The sequence below is a fragment of the Salvelinus alpinus genome, chromosome 38 (genome assembly GCF_045679555.1).
Source record: "Salvelinus alpinus chromosome 38, SLU_Salpinus.1, whole genome shotgun sequence".
NCBI lineage: Eukaryota > Metazoa > Chordata > Actinopteri > Salmoniformes > Salmonidae > Salvelinus > Salvelinus alpinus.
Genome location: NC_092123.1, coordinates 1564287 through 1587621, shown reverse-complemented (window position 1 = coordinate 1587621; position 23335 = coordinate 1564287). Strand labels below are relative to the sequence as shown.

The 23335-nt window shown below is 45.3% G+C and overlaps 1 protein-coding gene and 1 long non-coding RNA gene across 5 annotated transcripts in view; one reads left to right on the top strand and one right to left on the bottom strand.

The window, feature by feature from the left end:
* Window positions 1-587: 587 nt before the first annotated feature.
* Window positions 588-5379, bottom strand: LOC139566201 (uncharacterized). Its single transcript, XR_011673070.1, has 5 exons — window positions 5223-5379; window positions 1308-1365; window positions 1114-1187; window positions 909-1028; window positions 588-790 (listed from the first exon to the last, which is right to left on the bottom strand). It is a non-coding gene; the product is annotated as an uncharacterized lncRNA (long non-coding RNA).
* A 376-nt stretch (window positions 5380-5755) lies between these two features.
* LOC139566510 (pericentrin-like) overlaps window positions 5756-23335 on the top strand; it is a 34351-nt gene continuing 16771 nt past the window's right edge. For all 4 annotated transcript variants that reach the window (XR_011673123.1, XM_071387803.1, XM_071387801.1 and 1 more), the window contains exons 1-24: window positions 5756-5938; window positions 9363-9542; window positions 10224-10409; window positions 12641-12790; window positions 12906-13693; window positions 13815-14189; window positions 14271-14769; window positions 15034-15423; window positions 15530-15844; window positions 15936-16079; window positions 17750-18005; window positions 18138-18425; window positions 18526-18605; window positions 18689-18800; window positions 18976-19102; window positions 19281-19400; window positions 19519-19702; window positions 21179-21290; window positions 21424-21464; window positions 21568-21702; window positions 21842-22115; window positions 22213-22363; window positions 22569-23019; window positions 23111-23290. Coding sequence is in view for 3 of the 4 variants with exons in the window: in XM_071387803.1 (XP_071243904.1) it covers window positions 5891-5938; window positions 9363-9542; window positions 10224-10409; window positions 12641-12790; window positions 12906-13693; window positions 13815-14189; window positions 14271-14769; window positions 15034-15423; window positions 15530-15844; window positions 15936-16079; window positions 17750-18005; window positions 18138-18425; window positions 18526-18605; window positions 18689-18800; window positions 18976-19102; window positions 19281-19400; window positions 19519-19702; window positions 21179-21290; window positions 21424-21464; window positions 21568-21702; window positions 21842-22115; window positions 22213-22363; window positions 22569-23019; window positions 23111-23290 (5586 nt within the window). In the remaining variant the exon portion in view is untranslated. The remainder of the gene's footprint in view (window positions 5939-9362; window positions 9543-10223; window positions 10410-12640; window positions 12791-12905; window positions 13694-13814; window positions 14190-14270; window positions 14770-15033; window positions 15424-15529; window positions 15845-15935; window positions 16080-17749; window positions 18006-18137; window positions 18426-18525; window positions 18606-18688; window positions 18801-18975; window positions 19103-19280; window positions 19401-19518; window positions 19703-21178; window positions 21291-21423; window positions 21465-21567; window positions 21703-21841; window positions 22116-22212; window positions 22364-22568; window positions 23020-23110; window positions 23291-23335) is intronic.

Sequence of the window (23335 nt, the reverse complement as noted above, 5' to 3'; positions counted from 1 at the left end):
CATAGTAGGCCAACACATTTGAATTTACAACATGTTGCCAGTGCCAAGAAGCAGATTCTCCATACAACCATCACATTTGGCTATACCAAAACAATGCTTATCAAACAACAAACAACATGAACAATGAATCAAATGGCCATTAGGACTATTTACATTAACTCCCCCCCTTGTTTTTACTCTGCTGCTACTCGCTGTTTATTATCTATGCATAGTCTCTTTACCTCTACCTACATGTACACATTACCTCGACTAACCTGTACCCCCGCACATTGACTCGGTACTGGTACCCCCTTTATATAGCCTTGTTATTTTTATTCTGTTACTTTTTACTTTAGTTTATTTAGTACATATTTTCTTAACTCTTTCTTGAGCTACATTGTTGGTTAAGAGCTTGTAAGGAAGCATTTCACGGTAAGGTCTACAACTGTTGTATTCGTCACTTGTGACAAATACAATTTAATTTGACATAAATGATGTGGGTGTGTGTGATACTGACCTGTCCTGGGTTAGGTGGTGACAGGGCCGTGGGAGGTATTGCTTTCAGCATCATGTTGTGCATTATGATCTGAGCATTCTGTGTCATCAGCTCTACCATGTCTAACACACACATACATGAAAATGAACATTATACACACACACACACTAGTAGCTGCATTTGGCATTTGTGTGTGTGTTGACCTTCTTTGATGCTCCCAGACTGTGGTGCAGGGTAAGGCTGAGGGGGTATCTGTTGTATGAGGAGCTGTTGCTGTGGTAACTGCTGTATGAAGGTAGTAGGCTGCTGGGGTAACTACAGACCAAGAGAGAAATAGCATCAGCTGTCTGTGTAAGAGAGAAATAGCATCAGCTGTCTGTGTGTAAGAGAGAAAGAAGAGCAAGAGGAAGATAGGGAAGGATTTTTGTCTCACCAGTTGCTGGGGGTGCAGGGGCAGGCTGGTAGATATGGATGGGGGCCGGAGGAGGAAGCAGAAGGACGGGAGGAGGTCTGGGCGGTACCGTCTCCCCAGGTCCTCCAACATGTGCTGCTCCTGCAGGCAACACACACACAGACAAAGTTATCACGTGAGTTTGATGATGATAATGGTGATGATAAATAACTTAATGATGTCATACCCTCAGTCTTTGCAGCAGGTCCTTTTTTCATCTAAGCACACTGTGCAGTGCATCCGCCTGTCCATCAAAACTCCCTGGCCAATCAGAAATAGGAGTAACATCAGAAAACAGTCACACAAAAAGGAACAATCAGGGTTTGCTTGTACTTCAACGTTTCATTACAATATTTATTTTCAAACATTTTGTAGTCTTACTGGTGGATAGGGCAGACTCTGCTCTGCCATCCTTGTTGTCCCTCTCATTCTCCAGTCTCTGTGGACATGAAGACAAGCAGGAGGTGAGTAGTCAGCAGTCAACGAGGCCATGTGCAGCCAGAACTCACATCAGAAAAGATTGCCTCTTTTACTACTCTTTGTTACACTCATAAGTTAAAAACATGGCATTTCTGTCTATCAAAGTAAATGATCAGATGATTATTTGATATCCAACATTTTTAAAACTCAATCAAATAATCAATGACCTTCTCCAGCAGCCTGTGTTTGAGTCAGGTCATCTGGTCAAGCATGGGATCAGTCATTCTGAGAGTACTGTATTCTCCACACTGTGAAGTTGTCCACACACACACACACACACACACACAGCAATAAGTGACTGAGGATCACCGCTGTAGCCGTACGTCACACACCTTTCGATCAGCTCTGTCTCTACGCCAAACTGAGACTACTTACCTGGTTACTAAGGGACACAACTGTTTATGCCAACCAAGCCACGCCTACTGCTTGGTTACCTTTCTTGGTTTTGGTCTTGATCATAGGTTATTGTTTACAATATGAGACTACACAAGCAGTGTATTTCTCTTGAACAACAACCCAGTGAGGCAATTAAAGAAATGTAAAAGTAAGTGTCAGTGAAACTGTTTGGGATAAGAATAGAAAGTAATATATGCAATCAACACACAGACTGTTACAAATTGGTATAAACTTGGGTGGTCATTTAATCATACCAGATTGGCACCCAAATAGGGTCTGGAATGAGAAGCTCTGGGCTGAAAATTTATAAATTGAGTCTTTATTGGAGGAATTGGAGGTCTTCTCCTGTCCAAAAAGTTGGACCCGGACCCAGGGACAAACTTAATAATTTGGAGGCCCCAGACAGAGGCCAGTCTGAGGCCCCCCACCCCTCATTTAAAAAAAGAGACATATAAAGAGACATATAAAGACATATAATTTAACTGTAAAAATATATTACCTTTTAATTAACCCCCTCGAGTCTATGGGCCCGGGGCTGGGTTTCTACTGAGCTAACATATGGAATTGTTTTAAGATGGTCATACCAGGGATCATTTAGCTATTTACTTTAGAATTTTAGGACCCATGTAGGTATCAAAAATATGAAAAAAATGATTTGATGAACCATTGAATTTGGCCTTACTGCTGTTTTTTGTTATATTTATTTATGCCTCAAGCAGAGATTTTTATTTCTGTTTAATGGTAAGTCTGCTGGTGCCCGGACCTGAAAACAATCAGACCCATACCCGAATGGACCCAAGGACAACCCGAGCTAGACACGACCCATACCCTAACATACCAGAGTGACATAAAAAAAAAAAAATCAGCCAAGTTGCTTTTCTAGTTAATGAATAGGTCAATAAATTCATAATAAAGTCAATAAATTCACCTAATAGCTTAAAATAAATATGCTATAGGTCAGGGGTATTCAACTCTTACCCTATGAGGTCCGGAGCCTGCTGGTTTTCTGTTCTACATGATAATTAATTACATCCAGGTCTAAATCAGGCCCTGAATGGAGGGGGACAATGAAAAAAAAGTAGTGGAACTGGCTTTGAGTTCCAACGTTGAGTTTGAAGGCTATAGGTTATATAGAGCCATGATAGTGTCCATTCGGGCCCACTCTTATCTATCGCTGTAGTTACATAGACCCAAGACCCGATGACAATCAAAGGCTGTGTTCACACAGGCAGCCCAATTCTGATCAAAATTTACTGGGTGAGAGGGTCTGGTTTCGGTGCCAATGCACCACACAACCAATAAACAAAGCATACTGACTTCGTGCACTTCAATGTCATGGTTTGCATTTTCAACACCACAATAAATAGACTAGTCCCCAGGTCCAGAACAGAGGCTGGGAAACGCACAGTATTAAATAGAGCCATGACTACATGGAACTCTGCCACAACAGCTAACAAGTTTTTAAAAAACAGATAAAAGAACACCTTACTGCACAAAGGGGACTGAGAACAGACATAGACATGTTATATATATTGTATTGTAATTTGCACTGTACTATGTATTAGTCCTATATATTGTGTGTATGTACTGATATGTAGACTATGTGCGACGTTTTAAATGTACAGTGGGGCAAAAATTGCCAACAAAGGGTATATAACAAAGTATTGAGATAAACTTTTGTTATTGACTAAATACTTATTTTCCACCATAATTTGCAAATAAATTCATAAAAAATCCTACAATGTGATTTTCTGGATTTTTTTTCTCATTTTGTCTGTCATAGTTGAAGTGTACCTATGATGAAAATTACAGGCCTCTCTCATCTTTTTAAGTGGGAGAACTTGCACAATTGGTGGCTGACTAAATACTTTTTTGCCCCACTGTATTTCGGTCCTTGACTAATAATGTCCTGTACTATGTATTATGTCCTGTTTATGTGGAACCCAGGAAGAGTATCTGATGCTTTTGCAGTGGATAATGGGGATCCTAATAAATACCAAGTGTCAATCTTGACAAACAGAAAATACCTTCCTCCCTACCTTGTAGGCTTACCCAGTATAGAATGTAGGGCTTGACTTTTTGGTGTTTTGTAACAGATGTCTCTTTCCATTCATCAATTTGGCTGCTGCACAGTTTGGATTGATTGATTTTATTTGTCAGTAAAAAAAAAATCAGATATTGTGTTCCCTATTTTTTTTTTTACAGAAATAAATAGATACAGACACATTACAGAGATAGACATGAAAAAATGCTGAGGGGGGAGTTTAAGTACAATTCTTACAAGCTTGTTTGGCTGGTAGCTTACTCTTTAGATGTTTGGGGCTGCTGGTGAACCGTGATGTGCAGGCATATTCAAAGTGACACTGGATTTGCACATTAGCTAGGTTTCCATCCAATTTTAAACAGATTTTCATGCGAATATTCAAAAATCTAAATAAAACAATATGCCTAGGGCCAACCAAGTGGCGCAGCAGTCTAAGTTGAGGTGTCACTACAGTCCCAGTTCGAGGTTGTGTTACAGCTGGCTGTGACTGGGAGACTCATGAGGCTGCACACAATTGGACCAGCGTCGTCCAGGTTAGGGGAGGGTTTGGCTGGCCCGGGATTTCCTTATTCCATCACGCTCTAGTGACTCCTTGTGAAGGAGAGCTTGCAAGCTGACTTCAGTCACCAGTTGGCCAGTGTTTCATCTGACATATTTGTGTGGCTGGCTTCCGGGTTAAGTGAGCAGTGCGGATTTGGTGCTGGACAACATAAAAATTGTAACAAATATATATATATAGCCTTTAGCAAACAGAGAAGCGTAGGCCTAACCCCAGCGAGATAGAGGTAGAGAAACGCCAGGGGCATGCTACGACACCCACATGCATTTCTTTATGTCAGATGGCTGCTGCGTCTGCTATACAGATATAGACATACATCATTTTTTAAATCAAAATATTTTGTGTAAAGAGAAGTATTATATTGTTAGATTACAGGAGTAACTCTGGTAGGCCTGAAAAAAAGTATTCCTCCCCTCAAGTTCACCTGTCGGAATCAGTTGGAATAGGCCTGCAGTAGCTAAAGCTTAATAATAGCCACACCATACCAAACCTTCCCAAACATTTCTAAGCTTTATTAGTGTAATAAGAAAAGTAAGTCTAACCATTATTTATAGGGAAAGTATGAGCAGAAGAGCAAATGTAAACCAGGGAAAAACGCACTACTCTCCCATGTGCCCAATAAAAAAAACACACAACACCCCCCCCAGAGCAAAAAATATATATAGTTGGACCACCCCTCCCCAGTACATTTAGATGTGTCTATAACTGGTATTTTGACCAATCAGATCAGCTCTGAAAAAGATCTCACTGAAAAGATTAGAGGAAAAAAATATCTGAAATGTGCTGCCTGTATAAATGCAACTAACCCGGAACCAACCTGCACAGGTTTGAAATTTGGACCCGGTTCTGATCTCGGGTATTCGTGTTCGGGTGGACCATGAAGAGCTCTAATATGTAGTTAGTGGACAAAATCCGTAGTCAAGATACCTCAGTTGACAGTTGAACTTGGGAAACACAACGCTATGCTGCTACTGGTTAACTCATTTCCCCCGGGCATTTAGTGCGCCGTTTGCATAGGTGGAGTAGTTGGTTTAAAAAGCTTCATGATCCAGTCAAAAACAGGCACACATTTTTAAAATAGCAGTGTATGGGTGGACTATTTTTGTAACTCTCTACATATATTGGGTAAATTCCTTTTCAATCAAAGTTTAGCTTCACCATTCAGTCCTCTGATTGGTTTGTAACTTGTCAGTCAGGGACCTGTAGAATGTGGGAGGGAGTTTTTTACAGTGCATGTAAAATGTAAGAGAGCATGAATGCTATTGGCTGGGAAATTCGCTTCGAGTGTGTTGATTGGCCATATTAGCGGAGGAAACTTTATAAAGGCGGTGCGAAAACTACATGGCGGCCATATTGAATTTCATATTGACAGTTGTTCCAAAGATTTTCCATCCGAGGTACAAGAAAGTGAAAGGTTTTAGTGGAATAATCAGCGATTTCAGGACATTTGTCCTTAACCTTTAATGGTTGTGTTTCAACCAAGACATGGACGAAGATGAACGACAGAGGAAACTAGAAGCTGGAAAAGCAAAGGTTTGTAACGATTTATGGGTAATACATCAAAGTAACGTTAGATATCTAGCCAACAAGCTAACCTAGCTAAACGTATCAGTATCAGCAACATTGTCGTACAATAAAGTAACGTTAATAGGTTGCAGTTGCTTGATAGAGGGCTTTGAGTAAGTTAGTTTTAGCTAAAAATTGAATCGCTATCAAAGCTACCTAACTACATGACATGTAGCTATGGTTAGCCGAGTCTAAACTAGCTACAGTATAGTAACTAGCTTAACACTTTGCTATTCATGAATTATAATGCCCCACTTTGTGGCTTGCTAAACAAATGTTGGTATTGTTCTATCGTTGACTCACCAACCCAGCTGACGTTATACTGCCAATTTTAACTACCCTATTGTCTCATCTACTATTTTAATAACTTACTTTGATAAATTACTTAACTAAATGCACCCAGTTTATTACTGTTTATTAACTTAGTTAGCATTTGGCTAGTTACTGTAGAAACGGTTTCCTATTCAGTTTGCTACCCCAGCCCAAATATATTCCCCTTCTGTTTACTGACTAGTGTGTGCCGCTTACTGGGGGAGTATCATCCCTGTTTATCCAGGTGATGATGGCAGGAGGATTTGGATAGTCTGTAACGTTGTGTGGTTGCGTTTAAGATACACATTCTCTGCACAACTCTGCGCATATGATCCGATATTTGCAATGCATGGAGAGGTGTGAAACACTACCACTGAGGTTTAAAATCTCAGGACCAGGCAGGCCAATGTAATATAAAGACTCTATAATCCGCGCAGACCTTAGCGAAAATGTATTGACCTGTCTTGCACTCTGCGCGCATCAACTCTACCGTTCCCCACAACGGTGTCTATATTGCTTCAGGTATGACCTCTCCCAGCAGTTGTTGTTAATTTAGATTTGCATGTGCAATAGATTATGAGGAATCTGACCGCCTCACCAGAGTCTTGAACGGATGCATGACCTACCTATTTTTGGCACACCTCAAACCTGGGCGATTCTCACGCAGGTGAGTTGGTATGACTTCCTTCACAATAACTTAATTGATAAACCATTGTTATACCCAATGACAGAAATCCACCAACATGCAGCGCAGTCAGTTGGTAAGTGGTGTGAGATACAGGCTCTTGGGTTGTGGTGATTCTGTCTATTGATCTAGAACAGTGGTGGCCAACCTTCATCCAGGAGAGATAATGAGTATTATTCAGGCTTTTGCACCAGCCCTGCTCCAACATACCTGATTCAGCTAATCAAGGTCCTGGTGAGCAGCTGATTAGCAGCAAAAAGCCTGTGGTAGCTTTAGCTCTGCATTTGGAGGGTTTGCCACCCCCTGGTCTATCTATGGGATCTATTCATCTGTTTTGGGATGTTGACTCACTGTCTTTTATCACTGTCTTACGTCTCTGTCTCTTTTTCAATGGGTTCTGTTTTGTGGACGGGACACATTTATTACATTTATTAAATATTAAATATTTCCACATGATTGAAGTTGTCCCCCTAGACACTGATCCACCAGCAGTCTTCAGTTGTCCCCCTAGACACCGATCCACCAGCAGTCTTCAGTTGTCCCCCCTAATAGTTTAATTAGTGGAGGGCTCTCTGATATCAAAGCAGGTGTGTCATTGTAAACGCACACCATCAGATGGCGCCATGACACTAAAGCTGGCCTCTGGTCCTCGAGGACTCTCAACAGTAGACATTTTTATTGTAACCCTGGACAAGCACACCTGATTCAACTAATCATCAAGCCCTCAGTGAGCTGAATGAGGCGTGTTTGTCGAGGGCTACAACGAAACTGTGTACTGTAGGCGGTACTTGAGGACCAGGGTTGGGAAACACTGGTCTAAAATAGTATAGAAAAAGGGGTGCAGTTTCAGACATAATCGAACACATTGGATCCCAGTAGGCCTTCTCTTGCAGTTAGCAGGCCAACCCTGACATGGCACTTCTGAAGGAGCTAGTATGCCCTCAAATATAGCAACAGAATTAGAAAAGTTGAAAACTAATCAACAAATGGGCATGACATAGGCTGCAGTAGGCTTTTTCATGCTTGTCTGAATTGTGAAATTGTCAGTTAGCCACTTATGGCAGCTGTTGCTATGGTGACATGCCACGTCTGCATCAGTTGTCTTTTGCTTTGAGGCAAACCAAGCTCCCGTCTTCAGTTTGAACACAAATAGCCTACATACGTACACACACAGCTGCCTGTCTGATAGTATTAGTGTGTAGAGCAGCATGTTCGACTACAGCCAAGTCTAGCCTCACTTTAACACAGATACAGGAGGCTGTGGATGGTGAGTGGGAGTAGAGTGGGTGTGTACAGTATCTGCTGAAAGCTGGGCAGACTTCAATCGAGTAGAACCGCCCACATGTAGAGATCAGGCATTGAAACACACACACACACACACACACACACACACACACACACACACACACACACACACACACTCATGTGGGTCAGTAGCACTGCTCAATGCAACATGAGTTCTGGGGCTGGACATGGCATGGGTCGGCTTGTTACGGGTTTGCTTGGGTTGGAACAAAGCACGAGCTACCACATTGACACACACTTTGGGCTCGAGACAAAGCTCCTCCTGCGTTCTCTGCATTACACTGCCATCCCAACCCTCGGCGGGAGGTTGAAGTGTCATATTGAGACTAGTGTGCTTGTCTGCCGTGTGTGTGTTGTCTCAACTGTGTGTGATTGATAGATTGGTCTGATGGTTTGAAAGGGAGCGTGTGTGAGGGAGAGAAAGGCTGCGGGCGGGAGGGAGACAGGGGGAGGGAGTCAGAGGTGGAGCATTATACGAGGGTCTCTGAACCACTGTAATCTGATTTAAGCTGCTTATAGAAGAGGGGAGAGAGAGAGACCGGGATGCTGAAAGAGATGCAAAGAGAGATTGGATGCACAATTACACTGACTAAATCAGTGCACTTGGACTTCAAATGTAAGGTTTTTCCGATCGCTCTGTTGGGAACCTTGTTGTCCAGTGATAGTGGTTTTGGGAGATCTATGGAGCGATGCTGGGAGGTTGACTGTTAGGACTAAGTGGAGACGGTGGTTGGTTGACTGCTTTGGACAGGCAATGTGCTGGGGCTTTCATTCTCTCTGCTGGTTCAATCAGGGATGTTACCTGAATGCTGGGAAGATGATCTGAATCAAACTCTTGTTCTTGCTCCTTAGGCAGATGAAAACCTTCACCCCTTAAACCTATAGCCTTTTCTGACTTCTTAAGTCACTGGGATGATTGATTGAAACTTTTACCTTTTATTCCCTGATCGGAATGATGGATTTGAACTTTGATGGACTTTTGGTGGACTCTAACCCCTGACTTCTAACCCCTGACATGCTGATAGTGTGGTGGTGTTCGGCCCTCCTGACCTACGTTTCCCTCTACCTCTCCCTGTCCTTCCTGCGTAGCTTGCTAGCTTCCGACAGAAAAGGGCGAAAGGGGACGGTCAAGTCGCGCAGAAAAAGACGCAGAAGAGGAAGGGCCCGTCTCCAACGCAGAATGACGGCCCAGCGCAAGGTCGCCCCCTAGGGATGGACCTCCAGACAGACGGCAACGCCACACAGCAGGACCGCATGTGTAACCATGAGGTAAGCCTCTGGCTGATGAATGAAAGGAATGTGAATATCCACACTGTTGCATAGGCTGACTCTATAGTTTAATGCAGATATTTCATTCATAAGGTCTTTGTCAGATTTGATTGTATGCCAATCCAATCCCAACTCTATGAGCATGTATCTCTCCATGGGTCAGAACATGTCATTCGTTTCTCTGTGGAATCAAAATTAAAAGGATTCAGAAGACAGATTGGCTACGGTGTCTGACCCATATGTCTCAACGTATGGATGTCAACTCAGCAGCCTCCTATGCTTTAGCAACCCCCCCACATACAGGGTAAAAATGGGTCACTAACACAGATGCTTGTGGCGGCTGGTTGTCATAGCAACATGAATGTGATTACTGTCAACTCTATGTACAGGCTTTAAAGGGGAAGTCCATCTAGTCATGGAAATAATAAAGCAAGCCATCTATTGAGTTTGTTCAATGCGGTGTGTTTGTGCAATGCTAGAACAAAAGCCTGCACCATCTGCATCACCCTACAGCTCTCAATGACTAATATTAGATGGTCACACTGCATTAAATGTATAGTTCACCCAAATGATCAAACTTGACTAATCTTATAGATGGCCAAGCAGGTAGTCTATGAATATGTGCAATATGACTAGGTTTACTTACCCCCCCCCCCCCCCCCCCAAAATGTAACCCTTAAGGAACCACAACGTTTTGGTGAGACAGATCCGAGCCAACTTCCAGAGTTCCAGGGGCACTTGGAGCAACACAATCCCCAGGAGGGAAGCAGTGTCCTGGGGGAGCAGGCGGTCGATGGGCAGCCTGAGGAGATGGAGGTTGTGGGAGACGAGGTCCTAGTGGTTCACACTGGAAAAGATCAACTCAAGGTACTTAACCGTACATACATACACAGTTTATTTAATCAATAAGGCCCGAGGAGGTGTGGTATATGGCCAATATACCACGGCTAAGGATACAGTGCCTGGATACAGACCTTAGCTGTGGTATATTGGCCATATACCACAAACCCCTGAGGTGCCTTATTATAAACTGATTACAAACATAATTAGACCAGTAAAAAGTGTTATAAAAATTGTCATACACATGGTATACGGTCTGATATACCACGTCTTCCAGACAATCAACATTCAGTCTTTGTCTATGAATTAGGAAATATGGAAAGCTTTTTCTATTGTAGAGGATGGATGGGAGAGAATCGGCTTGAATTCTATTTTCGTTATTGCTGGAGAAATAATTGTGTTATAAATACGTACCAGGAGAAATGGGTTAGACGTGTGTTCATATGCATGCCCTGCAACAAAAGTTACGCACACTTCACTTGTGTGTTGTACCTCGTTTCCCTCCTTCAGGGAACAGTAGTTATGGTTAGATTCACTTGTTTGACACACACACACACACACACACACACACACACACACACACACACACACACACACACACACACACACACACCACTCCTAACTGGGTTGGGTATTTTCTCATTTTGATTAATTTGTTCTCATGCTTTTTTACCCATAAGAACCCGGGGCTGCTTCTGAATAATTAGAGATAGTACCTTCAGAAAGTCTTCAAACCCCTTGAGTTATTCCACATTTTGTTACAGCCTGAATTCAAAATGGATTACATAGATTATTTTTCTCACCCATCTAAACACAATACCCCATAATGGCAAAGTGAAAAAGTGTTTTTAGAAATGTTAGCAAATTTGTTGAAAATGAAATATAGTAATATCTCATTTACATAAGTATTCACACCCCTAAGTCAATACGTAAGTCTCTAAGAGCTTTACACACCTGGATTGTACAATATTTGCCGATTTTTATTATTTTCAAAATTCTTCAGGCTCTGTCAAATTGGTTTACCATTGCTAGACAACCATTTTCAAGTCTTGCCATAGATTCTCAAGCAGATTTAAGTCAAAGCTGTAACTCGGTCACTCGGGAACATTCACTGTTTTATTGGTAAGATACTCCAGTGTAGATTTGGCCTTGTGTTTTAGGTTATTATGTTGTTGAAAGGTGAATTCATATCCCGGTGTCTGGTGGAAAGCAGACTGAACCAGGTTTTCCTCTAGGATTTTGCCTGTGTTTAGCTCCATTCCATTTATTTTTTTTATCCTGGAAAAACTCTCCAGTCCTTAATGATTACATACCCATAACATGATGCAGCCACCACTATGTTTGAAAATATGGAGTGGTACTCAGTAATCTGTTGTACTGGATTTGCCCCAAACATAACACTTTGTATTCAGGACAAGAATTTAATTGCTTTGCCACATTTTTTGCTGTATTACTTTAGTGCCTTGTTGCAAACAGGATGCATGTTTTGGAATATTTTGGGGTTCCTTTTCACTCTATCAATTAGGTTAGAATTGTGAAGTGACCTTAGAGTTAATTATGTGTGGGGCACAGAGATGAGGTAGTCATTTAACAAATAATGTTAAACACATTGCACACAGTGAGTCAATGCAACTTATTATGTGAGTTGTGAAGCAAATATTTACTCCTGTACTAATTTAGGCTTGTCACAACAAAATGGTAGAATACTTATTGACTCAAGACATTTCAGCTTTTCATTCCACTTTGACATTATGGGGTATTGTGTGTAGGCCAGTGATGACAAATCTTAATATAATCCATTTTAAATTCAGGCTGTAACACAACAACAATGTCTAGTGAATACTTTCTGAAGGTACATCTTTCTCTGTTCTCTCCCTCCCTTCCTCCCTCCCCAATTTCCCTCTCACTCGATCTGCGCTCTCTCTCCCTCTGCTCAGTTTCCCTTTCACTCGCTCTCTGCTCAGTTTCCCTCTCTCTCTCTCTCTCTCTCTCTCTCTCTCTCTGCTCAGTCTCCCTCTCTCTCTCTGCTCAGTCTCCCTCTCTCTCTCTCTCTGCTCAGTCTCCCTCTCGCTCTGCTCTCTCTCTCCATCTCTGCCTGTTCCTCTCTCACTCTGTTATACTTTGCATTCCCCTTGCAATCATATATTTGCCATTTAGCAGACACTTTTAAAGCAAAGTGATCCGACTAAAATGTAATAAAGGAAGGTGTTAAAAATAAAATGTGTGTGCATGTCTGACTCTGGTCTTTCTCTCTGCAGCAGTTACAGGCAGCAGTAGAGAAGCGTAATGAGATCATTAGCAGACTGAGCTGTAACCTGCAGGAGGCGCTGGAGAGCAGAGACCAGGTACAGCAGGAGGCCTCCTCCCTCACTGGACAGATACAGGCCCTGCAGATGCAGCTACAGCAGGTACACGCTCACACACACACTTCAAAAATTCTAAAAACATTAAAGTGTTTTTATTTTACTGCTAGTAATGAAGTAGTGAATGTAAGCTCTTCGATGTCCCTGTATTCTTTTCCAGACCTCTCAGTTCTTTCGCTCCAGGACACAAGGTGGCTCGGAGCTCTCCCTAGCCCAGCGGCAGGCCTCCCAGCCTGACCACCCCTCCCACAACCTCTCCTCACTCCCCAACCATCTGGAGGTCCCAGTAACAGAACCAGGGAACCAAATACACACACTTCGAATGGGACATGAACAGACTGGAGCTGGGTGTGAGAGCCTAAAACAATGTATTGATCCTGAGATAGATGTACTGATGCACACATTGAGGAGAGAGCTGCTAGAGGAGAGGGAGAAAAACCAGCTCATTCTTTCCCAACTAGAAGAGGAGAGGAAAGGGAGGGAGGAGGAGAGGAGAGAGATCCACCAGTACAAGGAGGAGAAGGAGGTGTTGAATAGGGAATTGCAGGAGCTAAGGAGGAGACTGGAGGAGGAGGCGAGGGAGAGAAAGAACGAGAGGGAGGATGAGCGAGAGATCAGGGAAAGGCAGGAAGAGGAGAAGAGGAGACTTGGAGAGGAGGTGCAGAGAGTCAGACAGCTGTTGAGGGAGGAGTTGGGATTCAAGGCTTCTAAAGACAAACTGAACCAGGCAAAGGCTAGTGTGGAGGAGGAGGAGGAGGAGGAGGAGGAGGAGGATAGAGGGAGAGAGGAGTGCCTTCTGGACGTGTCCCTCCCAACTGATGGCACCCCGCTGTTGGAGCGCTACTTGTCCTCGGCCCTCCCCTCACACTCATCCTGGGCAAATGAAAGTCTGGAGGAGTGCAGCCTGCTGGACGAGCACAACCTGCTAGACAACTCTGGCAACTACAGGTCAGAGGGAAATTGCTGTGTGTTTTTGCCCTTATGGTGGATTTTACCCCCATACGAATCACATCTCCTAATCTCTCTCCTTTCAGTCCTCTCATCCCTCTCTCTCTACATCCTACCACAGGTTTGAGCTGGACAGTGATATCGTTAGTGGTGGTCACCAATCCCAGCTGTCCTTTTCGCAGGAAGAACAAACTCACTTTTCCGTCCCACCATCCACTGCACGGTCCCCCCACCCTGACCCTGAGAACGAAACCTTGCCCTCTTTCACCTCCCAGTGGCAGAACGACCCCTTCTCTGTCTCACGAGACCCCAGCGAGACCTCTGAGAGACTCAGTGAGACGTCGGAGAGTCAGGAGATCTCAGACCTGGGCAAGGAGCTGCTCATCCAGCAGTGTGGAGACCTCAGGGAGGAGGTGGCTCTGAGGGAGAGGGAGAAGGAGGTGGTGATGGAGGAGTTGAGGAGGAGCGCTGAGGAGCTGGAGGAGGCCAGAGCCAGGTGAGTGTTATAACGTGTACCTGTCTACCATACCTTTGTGTTGGAGAACTTACAGCTCATATTCATGGTGTGTGTGTGTAGGTGGGCCCAGGTCTCTGAGGAGCTGCAGGAGGTGCACTGGGAGCTTGAGGAGGAGCAGGAGAAGAGGAGGAGAGCTGAGGAGGAGGTCAGCCTGAAAACACATGAGGAGGACAATCTGAAGAACAGACTCTGCACCTTACTGGAGGAGAGAGAGAAAGATATGGAGAAACTCAACTCCTCTCCTCTCCTAGAAAAGGAGGGAGGTACCCTCCTCCCCAGCCAGGAGCGAGTGATGGAACAGCTAAAAGAGGAGAAATCTCTCCTCCTCTCTCGTCTAAAACAGCAGGAAGAGCTGCTCTCCTCTGTCCGGTTGGAGAAAGGAAGCAACAAGGAGAAAGAGGGGGAGCTGAGGGAGGTGGAGGAGGAGAAGAGTGTCCTCCTCTCCAGGTTGAGGCAGCAGGAGCAGCTGGTCTCCTCTCTGCAGGAGGTGAAACAGGCAGGAGACTCTGTCTCCTCTGAAGTCCATGCTCTGTTTGGACGACAGCTACAGTCACTACAGGTAGCTAGAAGCGTTCTTCGTCCTCCCTCACTACTTCTCCCTCTTTTTCACTTTTTCCTCTCTTCCCTCCCTCCCATCTTTTGTTTCTCCTTTTTCTCTCTCTCTCTCTCTCTCTCTCTCTCTCTCTCTCTCTCTCTCTCTCTCTCTCTCTCTCTCTCTCTCTATCTATCTATCTATCTATCTATCTATCTATCTATCTATCTATCTATCTATCTATATAACATTTGTTTGATTGGGTCCAAGCTAATAACCTCTCCTCTCCAGACCCATCGTGACCAGCTTCTAGCCCTGCTGGAAGAAACTAAATCCAGGCACAAAACCACCACTGCCCTCCTCGGTCAGAAAACCCTGGAGCTCGACACCGCTCAGAAAGAGATGGACAGAGTCCAAAAGGAGGCGGAGACAGCGAGGCAGGAGGCGGAGGAGAGGGAGAGGAGGATAGAGCAGACAGAGAGGGAGAAAACAGAGGTAGAGTCTGAGTTGCTGTGTCTGAGACAGAACATGTGTAACCTGGAGGAGGTGCAGGCCCAGGGAGCGAGGGAGGAGGGCAGAAGGAGAGAGGAGGAGATGGACAGAACCATGCGGAGGATGGAGAAGGTGATGGCGGAGGAGCTGGAGGAGTTCCAGAGACAGCTCCGAGCCAAGGAGGAAGAGGTGAGGAGGAGGATGGTTGTGATGAGGAGGATGGTGATGATTAGACTATGTATTTGGACCTGTTCAGGAAGTACTGAACAGACATGATATGACATCTCTTTTTCAGGTGGAGGAGGAGCGGGAGAAGTGGGAGGAGGAGAGGCAGGAGAAGGACGAGGAGGTGCAGGGGGTGAGACGCCTGCTGGAGGAGCAGCGGAGGGAGAGGGAGCAGGAGGTGAAAGCGCTCCTGGAGCAGCAGATGCGGTCTGTGGAGGAGGCCACAGAGAGACTGAGGAGATCTCACAGTGAGGACGTGCAGGAGCTGCAGGAGAAACACCAGGAGGAGGTGTCTGAGCTGAGCAGCCGTCTGGAGAGAGAGCTGTGTGAGCAGAGGCACAGTCTGGAGGAGGAGCAGAAGAGACAGATCAGCCTGATCAAACAGGTACACACACACCACAACCTCAACCTATACGCATACCTGTGTGCTGCTTGTCATCCACCCTCTCTCTCTCTCGCTCTTGTTCTGTCTCCAGGTGAACGAGAGAGAACACCAGAGGATGCTGTTGGAGATGATGTCACAGCAGAGGGAGGAGCTTAGCCGTTTGAAGGCTGAGCTATCAGGGAAACAGAGGGAGAGCATGGAGGCAGCCCACCAAGCAGAACTACTGCAGATACAGGTACACACACAACTAGACACAGGCACACACACACACACCACCAACCCTATCAGGTTTTCCGTTAAGCAGTTTTTATTAAACTGGCGCCGGCCAGTTGTCCCAAAAAATAAATAATAATCCCATTGCAAAATATGTATGTAAATACATTTGACCGGTCATGGTTATCGGTCTACAGGTTAATTTGCATAATTTTGTAGAATTCAGTTAGCGCGTGTGTGTTTTCGTTGGTCGTTATGTTTATCACACACACACAGCATACAGATGCAGAGCCTATATGAGCGGAAAATCTGTCAGTGGCGAGAGCTGCTGCTACAGGTCCTCAAACAGCTCATTCCTTCCTGCTGGAGTGAATGGGAAGCTCGCTTCCCATTCGCCATTCAAGTACAATGGTAGGCAGGCAGGCAGTATGCATTTGGGAAAAATATAGGTAGTAGTTTAAAACCTGAACGTTTTACTTCATATTATGACTTGGCATGGCTTCAAAATATAATCCCACCATAGAAACGTGGAGGCAATTATTTTACGAAGACTTCCATTGAAACCAGTAGCCTATATATTTTTTGTACATGTTCTATTGTTCTATCACTTTCATTGTCCAGTAGCCAAAGGCACAATCCTAGTCATATTAGCAACCCATGCTAGTTCCTGCATCTTTAGATCTCCCCTCTTTCTACATTTCTAACGGATATTTTCATCTCTGTCACATGAAACTGTTTGCATTTGCGGTGTGATTTTGACAACTATTCTCCTGCTAATTGTATGATGGAACGAACATGCGCGCGTAGCCTACTGCTTTGGTGCGTTGCTGCGCTAATAATTTGGTGCATTGCTGCGCTAATAATCTGAATAAATAATTGTTTATTAAAATGTTACGGTAAATGTTCAGATCTGTTGCATTAACCTCATTGCTTTAAAAAGAAATTAACACTTAGGCCTACTGGTTGTATGAATTTGGGATCTATCATCCCACAACTGTCCCAGAGTCTGTTTGGTATAGTCTATTTCTTTCTCCCACAGAACGACTAGCTGACCAATAGAATATCTTAACTTTTATGGGGAAGATTGACATACGCTAGTGATTTTGCTGTTCGTTACGCGTCTTGTTGGCTGAGGAAAAGTAATTGTGGCAGGTAATCTAACATCTTCAAAGTGCTCATCCGTTTTGGGTAAGGATGCATGTCGTTGCATCCTCAAGTTGCGTGTTCTTTTAAAACTACAATATGTCACTTTTTGGGAGACCCGACCAAATTCACATAGAAATGTGTTAGAGATCAGTCATTGTCATTGAAAGTAAGTCTAAGAAGTGGTAGAACTGTTTTTATGCGCGGTATTTCTATGCTTCCCATTATGATATTTCACCGTGGTTTAGCTGGTACAATGATTCTCTACACTTTACTTGCTTTGTTATATAAACTGAATTTTAGCAACCAGGAAATGGCGGAGCGATTTCTGCATAGTGCAGATAATAAGCATCTAAATGTGTTTTCTGTCATTCTGAGCACCGTGCGGGTAAGGGTGTACGCCTTAATCAGGTTACGCACCCAATGGGTCCGGTAAATTTCTCAAATGTCCGTTAAATTAAAATGCTTCCTTCAAATGTCCGGCGTCACATTTTCTTAATGGAAACCCTGCCCCCTACCTACCTCTCTCTCTTATGTATCGCTCTATAGAGCCAACAGGCCCTGGAGCTGGAGGCGCTGCGTCTGAGCCTGACCAACCACCAAACGACCCAGCTAGAGCTCTCCCAGGCCAACCTGCAGCGGGAGCGGGAGGCCTCTCTAAGCGAGCTCCAGGCTTCCCTCAGGGAGAAGTGGGCCCAGGAGAGGGCCGTGCTGCAGGCCAGACAGCAGTTTGAGGTGGAGAGGCTGAGAGCTGAGTGTGAGGAGAGGATCCAGCGAGAGCAGCAGGAGTATCAGAGGAACATGGGTGAGGATGATGGTAGTAGAGTAGGGCCTTCTCACTCAGATGCTCCAATGCATAGCTCTGTTTAACAAATGGACCTTCATCTGACCTGATTGAGTAAATTGCCATTGGTGACTATGTTTGTCGTGTGTGTAGATGCTCTGAGGCAGGAGTGTGAGAGTCGTGTCTCCCAGGAGAGAGCGTCCATGGAGGAGCGGCAGGCTGCAGAAATAGTGGCCTTGAGGTCCCGTTGGCAGCAGGAGTCAGAGAAGGCCCAGTCAGAGCTCCAGACACAGCTGTCAGGGGCTCGGGCATCACTCTCTACCCAGGCAGCCTTCACCCAGACTGGGGCAGATCTGTCCGAGGCCCGGGCTAGCCTGGAAGAGCTCCAGAGGCTGGAGGGGGAGCTGAGCCAGGCCTGGACCGAGAGGGACGCTGCTGCCCGTGAGTCAACTAATAAGTGTTATTGATGTTGTCCGTATGTTGTAAGGACGTTATAAACACGTGGTAAGGACGTTATGAATGTGTTATTGCTACTCTCCAGGTGCAGTAGAGGATCTGGTGTCCAGACATCAAGTGGTGCTGCAGGAGAGAGAAGAGCAAACACTGCAGCTACAGCAGGAGGTGAACACACACACACTTCTGTTTCTGAGATTTGCTTTATGCTTTGGATGGTGCCTTTCCTAAACTCTCTCTCCTTTCTCTAGGTATGTTGTCTGCATGGAGAGCAGGTAACTCTGAGACAGACTTGTGACCAGGAGGTCTCTCAGCTCTGGGCTCAGCTAGGCAACATGAGGACCAGCCGCCAGGAACTGGGAGGTGAGCACACACACACACACACACACACACACACACACACACACACACACACACACTGGACCTATGCTAGAACATCATTCGTCAAGTAGTACAAATTGGTTTGATTGGTCAACCAACAGAATTTCAGATACCTTGTCTTTTTCCATCTCTCTTTTTCCCTCGCCTTGCTTTCCAGAGTTGAAGGAGCAGCTGCTAGCTCGTTCGTCGCGGGTGGATGACATCGAGCGTCTGAAGGCGGAGTTTAACGAGCAGAGGCGGGAGATCAATGAGCAGAATGAGGTTGAGCTGGAGAACCTGAGGAGGTACACACACACAGACATGCGCGCACACACACACACACACACCTATGCAGCTGAATGTGCTCTCCTACACACACCTATACAGGTAGGTACATGCACAAGGTATACAAGTGAACACACACCAATGTAAACCCATGCAAGTGAACACACACTTACACCCCATTAATGTGTACCCGGTCAGGTACTTTGAGCAGCGTCTGCGAGTAGCAGAGGAGAGCTACCGGGAGGAGATAGCCCTGCTGCAGCTGAGACTGGTGGAGGGAGCCCTGGAGGACTCTGTACTCAAGACCCAGGATGCTAGGTATGCTAATGCTAGAGGCCTTGCTCGGCTAATCTCCCCACCAGCCGCCAATTACACACAATCTATAAGCCTGGGCCAGTGGTGGGCCATCTTACTGACCGGTGTCGTGTGTGTGTAGTTTCCTGTCTGAAGGGAGAGGGGAGGAGGAGAGGACCGATATTCTGGCTGAGATCACACTGAAACTGGAGAAACACCAGGAGGCATTTGACCAGCTGCGTATCCAGTTGGAGGAGAGACACACTCAGGAACTGTCTAACCTACAGTCCTCTATGGCCCTGTCCTACAGAGAGGAGCTGCTACAGGTACACACACCAGGGTTTTACCGTTAACCTGTAATAGCTGGCTTTTGCCGCCCCCCAAAATACTGAAAAGCCGATATATAAAATTGTCCCCGGCCAATTGTCTGGGAGAAATAAATAAATCCCATAGGCCAAAATGCCGGTATTCATTGATTGAAACATCTGTCGATGTAGCGCCAGAGCTGCTGCTACAGATCATCAAACAGCTCGTTTGTTGCTGCTGGAGTGAAACGTGCTTTTATAAACCCAATCATTGCGCAACATTTCTTAATGCAGTTTTGATGGCCACGATTTAAAAATAGCTTGTTATTTCTCATCTGGTAATTGAAGCACGCTTCCCATTCACCATTCAAGTGCCTAGGCAACTAGGCAGGCTTCAGTGCGTCACACACCACTTTGCAATGCAATGAACTTGGGGCAGTATGCATTTTGAAAACATACTGTTTGAAACTACATATTATGAGGCATGTCTTACCTTGCTTCAAAGTAGCATAGCCAAAAGCCAACCAAATGTGCAGGCAATTATTTTATAAAGACTTCCATATGCCATTTAAACCAGTAGCCTATTTATCGTATGTTCTATTGGTTTTCAGATCAACTTTCATTGTCCAGTAGCCAAAGGCACAATCCTAGTCATATTACCAACCCATGCTAGTTGTTGCATCTTTAGATCTCCCCTGTTTCTACATTTCTAACGGATATTTTCATCTCTTGAAATCGCTGGCATGTGAGGTGCCCTTTTGACAAATGTTTTCCGCTAACTGCATTATGGAATGAATATTCGCTCGTAGCCTACTGCCTCATGCGCATTGCTGCTCTTAGAATGTAAAGAAATAATAGTTGATCAACATTTTTAGCTAAACGTTCTGATCTGTGGCATTAGCCTTATTTCTTTTTAATGTTTTTTGGGAGGGATGTATCCTAGGCCCATTAGTTGTATGAATTTGGGCTCTATCATCCCACAACTGTCCCAGAGTCTGTTTTGGAGTTGGCTATTTCTTTCTCGCACAGAACAACAAACTTTTCTTCTATGTGAAATAGTAGATTGACGTAGGCTAGTGATTTTGCTGTTCGTTACTCCTCTTGTTGGCTGAGGAAAAATACATGTGGAGAGTGATTCTAACATCTTCAAAGTGTCCATCGGAATTCGTTAAGGACACAAGCCATTGCATCCTCGAGTCTAAATGGGATTTCTGGAATTCAGAGCACTGTGGGTGGACGCCCTAATCAGATTACACACCCAATGCATATTGGTCTGGCAAATGCAATAAATGTCTGGTAAATTAAAATGCTGCCGGTCAAATGTCCGGCGCCACATTTTCCTAGCGGAAACCATACACACACACACACACACACACACACACACACACACACACACACACACACACACACACACACACACACACACAGGAGCAGTCTCACATATGATCCAGCATGATCAGGCCTAGTCTTTCCTTCACTCTTTCGTTTTCTCTCTAGGTGCGTTCGGACCTGACTGATCGTTACTATGGCGACCTGCAGGAGCTGAAGACTCGCCACGCCCTCGAGATGGAACAACTCCGCGCTAAACTGTCAGACAGCCATGTCAGAGGTATACGGACTCACACGCACACACACACACACACACACACACACACACACAAGCAATTGGAATATTCTTCAACATATAAAAATATTTTCTCTTTCCCTCAATTTATCCTTTTCCTCTAATCTCTTCCACACAGAGCTGACGAGGGTGCGTCTGGAGGCTGCCAGACAGGTGGAGGTAAGAATGATGATAGTGAATGAATTAGATTCTGTAAATCGAAGTGAGTCGAAGTTCTGTTAAGTTTCCAGTGGGAGTAGGTTTGCTAATGTGATGTGAACAGGTGGAGGTGGAGCATAGGATGTGGTGTCACTCTGAGGAGCTGCAGACCAGAACGACCATGATCCAGAACTTGGAGACACGACTGGCTGCCCTGGCAGACACACACAACCTGGAGCTACACTCACACACTATGAAGGTACACACACACACACATGGAGAAACACACACTCACAGCAAGTACATACATACATTATTGTGTGAGTATGTGTGACAACGTAATGAGTGTTGCCACATGTTGACCCGGAATGACCGTATGTTGACCCGGATGTTTTTAGTTGAAGCAGAGCTTTGCTGAGGAGCTGGGTGTGAAACTAGCAGAGGAACATAAGGAGGAGAGGGAGCGAGTGATGGAGGAGATGACCCTGAGGAGAGAGGTGGAGGTGCAGAGGCTCAGACAGGCACTCCAAGAGGAGGAGGAGGCACGGGTCTCTGCCCTGAGAGAGGAGCTGGAGAGAGGGATGGCGGAGGAAAGGAGCGCTCTGGAGAAAGGGATTGAGGAGGCGAGAGCGGCGCTCAGGAGTCTACAATCCTCACTGGACAACGACCTGAGTAAGTGCATGAAAATGTTTCATGTAGTTCAACCTCCCTTATTTTACTGTCACTTCTGCATGGTCTTTGCCCTTTGTCTCACATGTCTCTCCCCCAGACCCCCAGGCGGTGGCAGTGAGACAGAGACTAGAGGCCCAGTACGAAGCTGAGCTGACCAGGGCCAAGTCCACCATGGCTGCTGAGGTCAAGGAGTTGACTGCTCTGCTTCAGGAGCAGGGAGACCAGAGGCTATGCCAAGCCCAGGACAGGTGAGACGTGGCTGGGGTGAAACACCCAGAGAGACTAGGGAGTCTGGAGGTTAATACAGTGCGTTTCATGTAATACCAGAGATTCTCACTAGCTAGTGAACGTTTGCCCCATAGTAAACAAATGCATTCACAGAGCAAGTTAACTCTCTGTATCTGTCCTTTCATCTTGAAATTAATCTGGCTGACCTGTTCTGCATGTGTGTAGGTTCCAGGAGGAGAGGGGGGAGTTGGAGCAGCGTCTGGCCCAGCAGGGTGAGGTTTCTCTGGGGGAGCTGAGGGAGGAATACATGGCCGCCATGGAACTCCTGAAAACCACGCTACTGACCAACCACACGAAGGACATGGACACACTACGAACCAATCACAAAGCAGAACTGGACTCCTTGTTGGCCAATCACAAAGCTGAGCTCAAAGCAATGGCAACGGAGATCGCAACAAAACACGAGGAGCTTGTTGTCTTGGAAACCAGCCTAGAATCAAAACGCAAGTCAGAGCTCGATCGCCTGGAGGCAGTCCTAAAGGAAACCAATCAGGTTCAGCTAGAGGCACAGGAGGCGGAGTTAGAACACCGGCATCAGGAAGAGAGGGAGGAGCTGGAGAAGAGGATGCTGGGTAATATGGACACACTGGAGACCACGTACCTGAGCGAGATTCAGGTGAGAACATACACACACACACTGTTTTAAATCTTTTATATCTATATTCTACATTTCACATCTATTTTATCTTAATGTTCTCATATCTCAGACTCTGCGCGATCAGAAGTCTGCGCTTGAGGCGGAGCGTGAAAGGTCAAGGCTTAACCAGGAAGTGGAGAGGGATGGGTTGGCGCAGCAGTCCATCAGGGAGGAGCTGAGGAAGGAGCTGGCTCAGCTTCACATGGAGAAGTTTAGCGCCATGGCAACAGAGCTCAGCCACACCCACCAGGTGAGATAACAAAGTGGTCATTTGAAGTCAAGGAAAGATACAAAT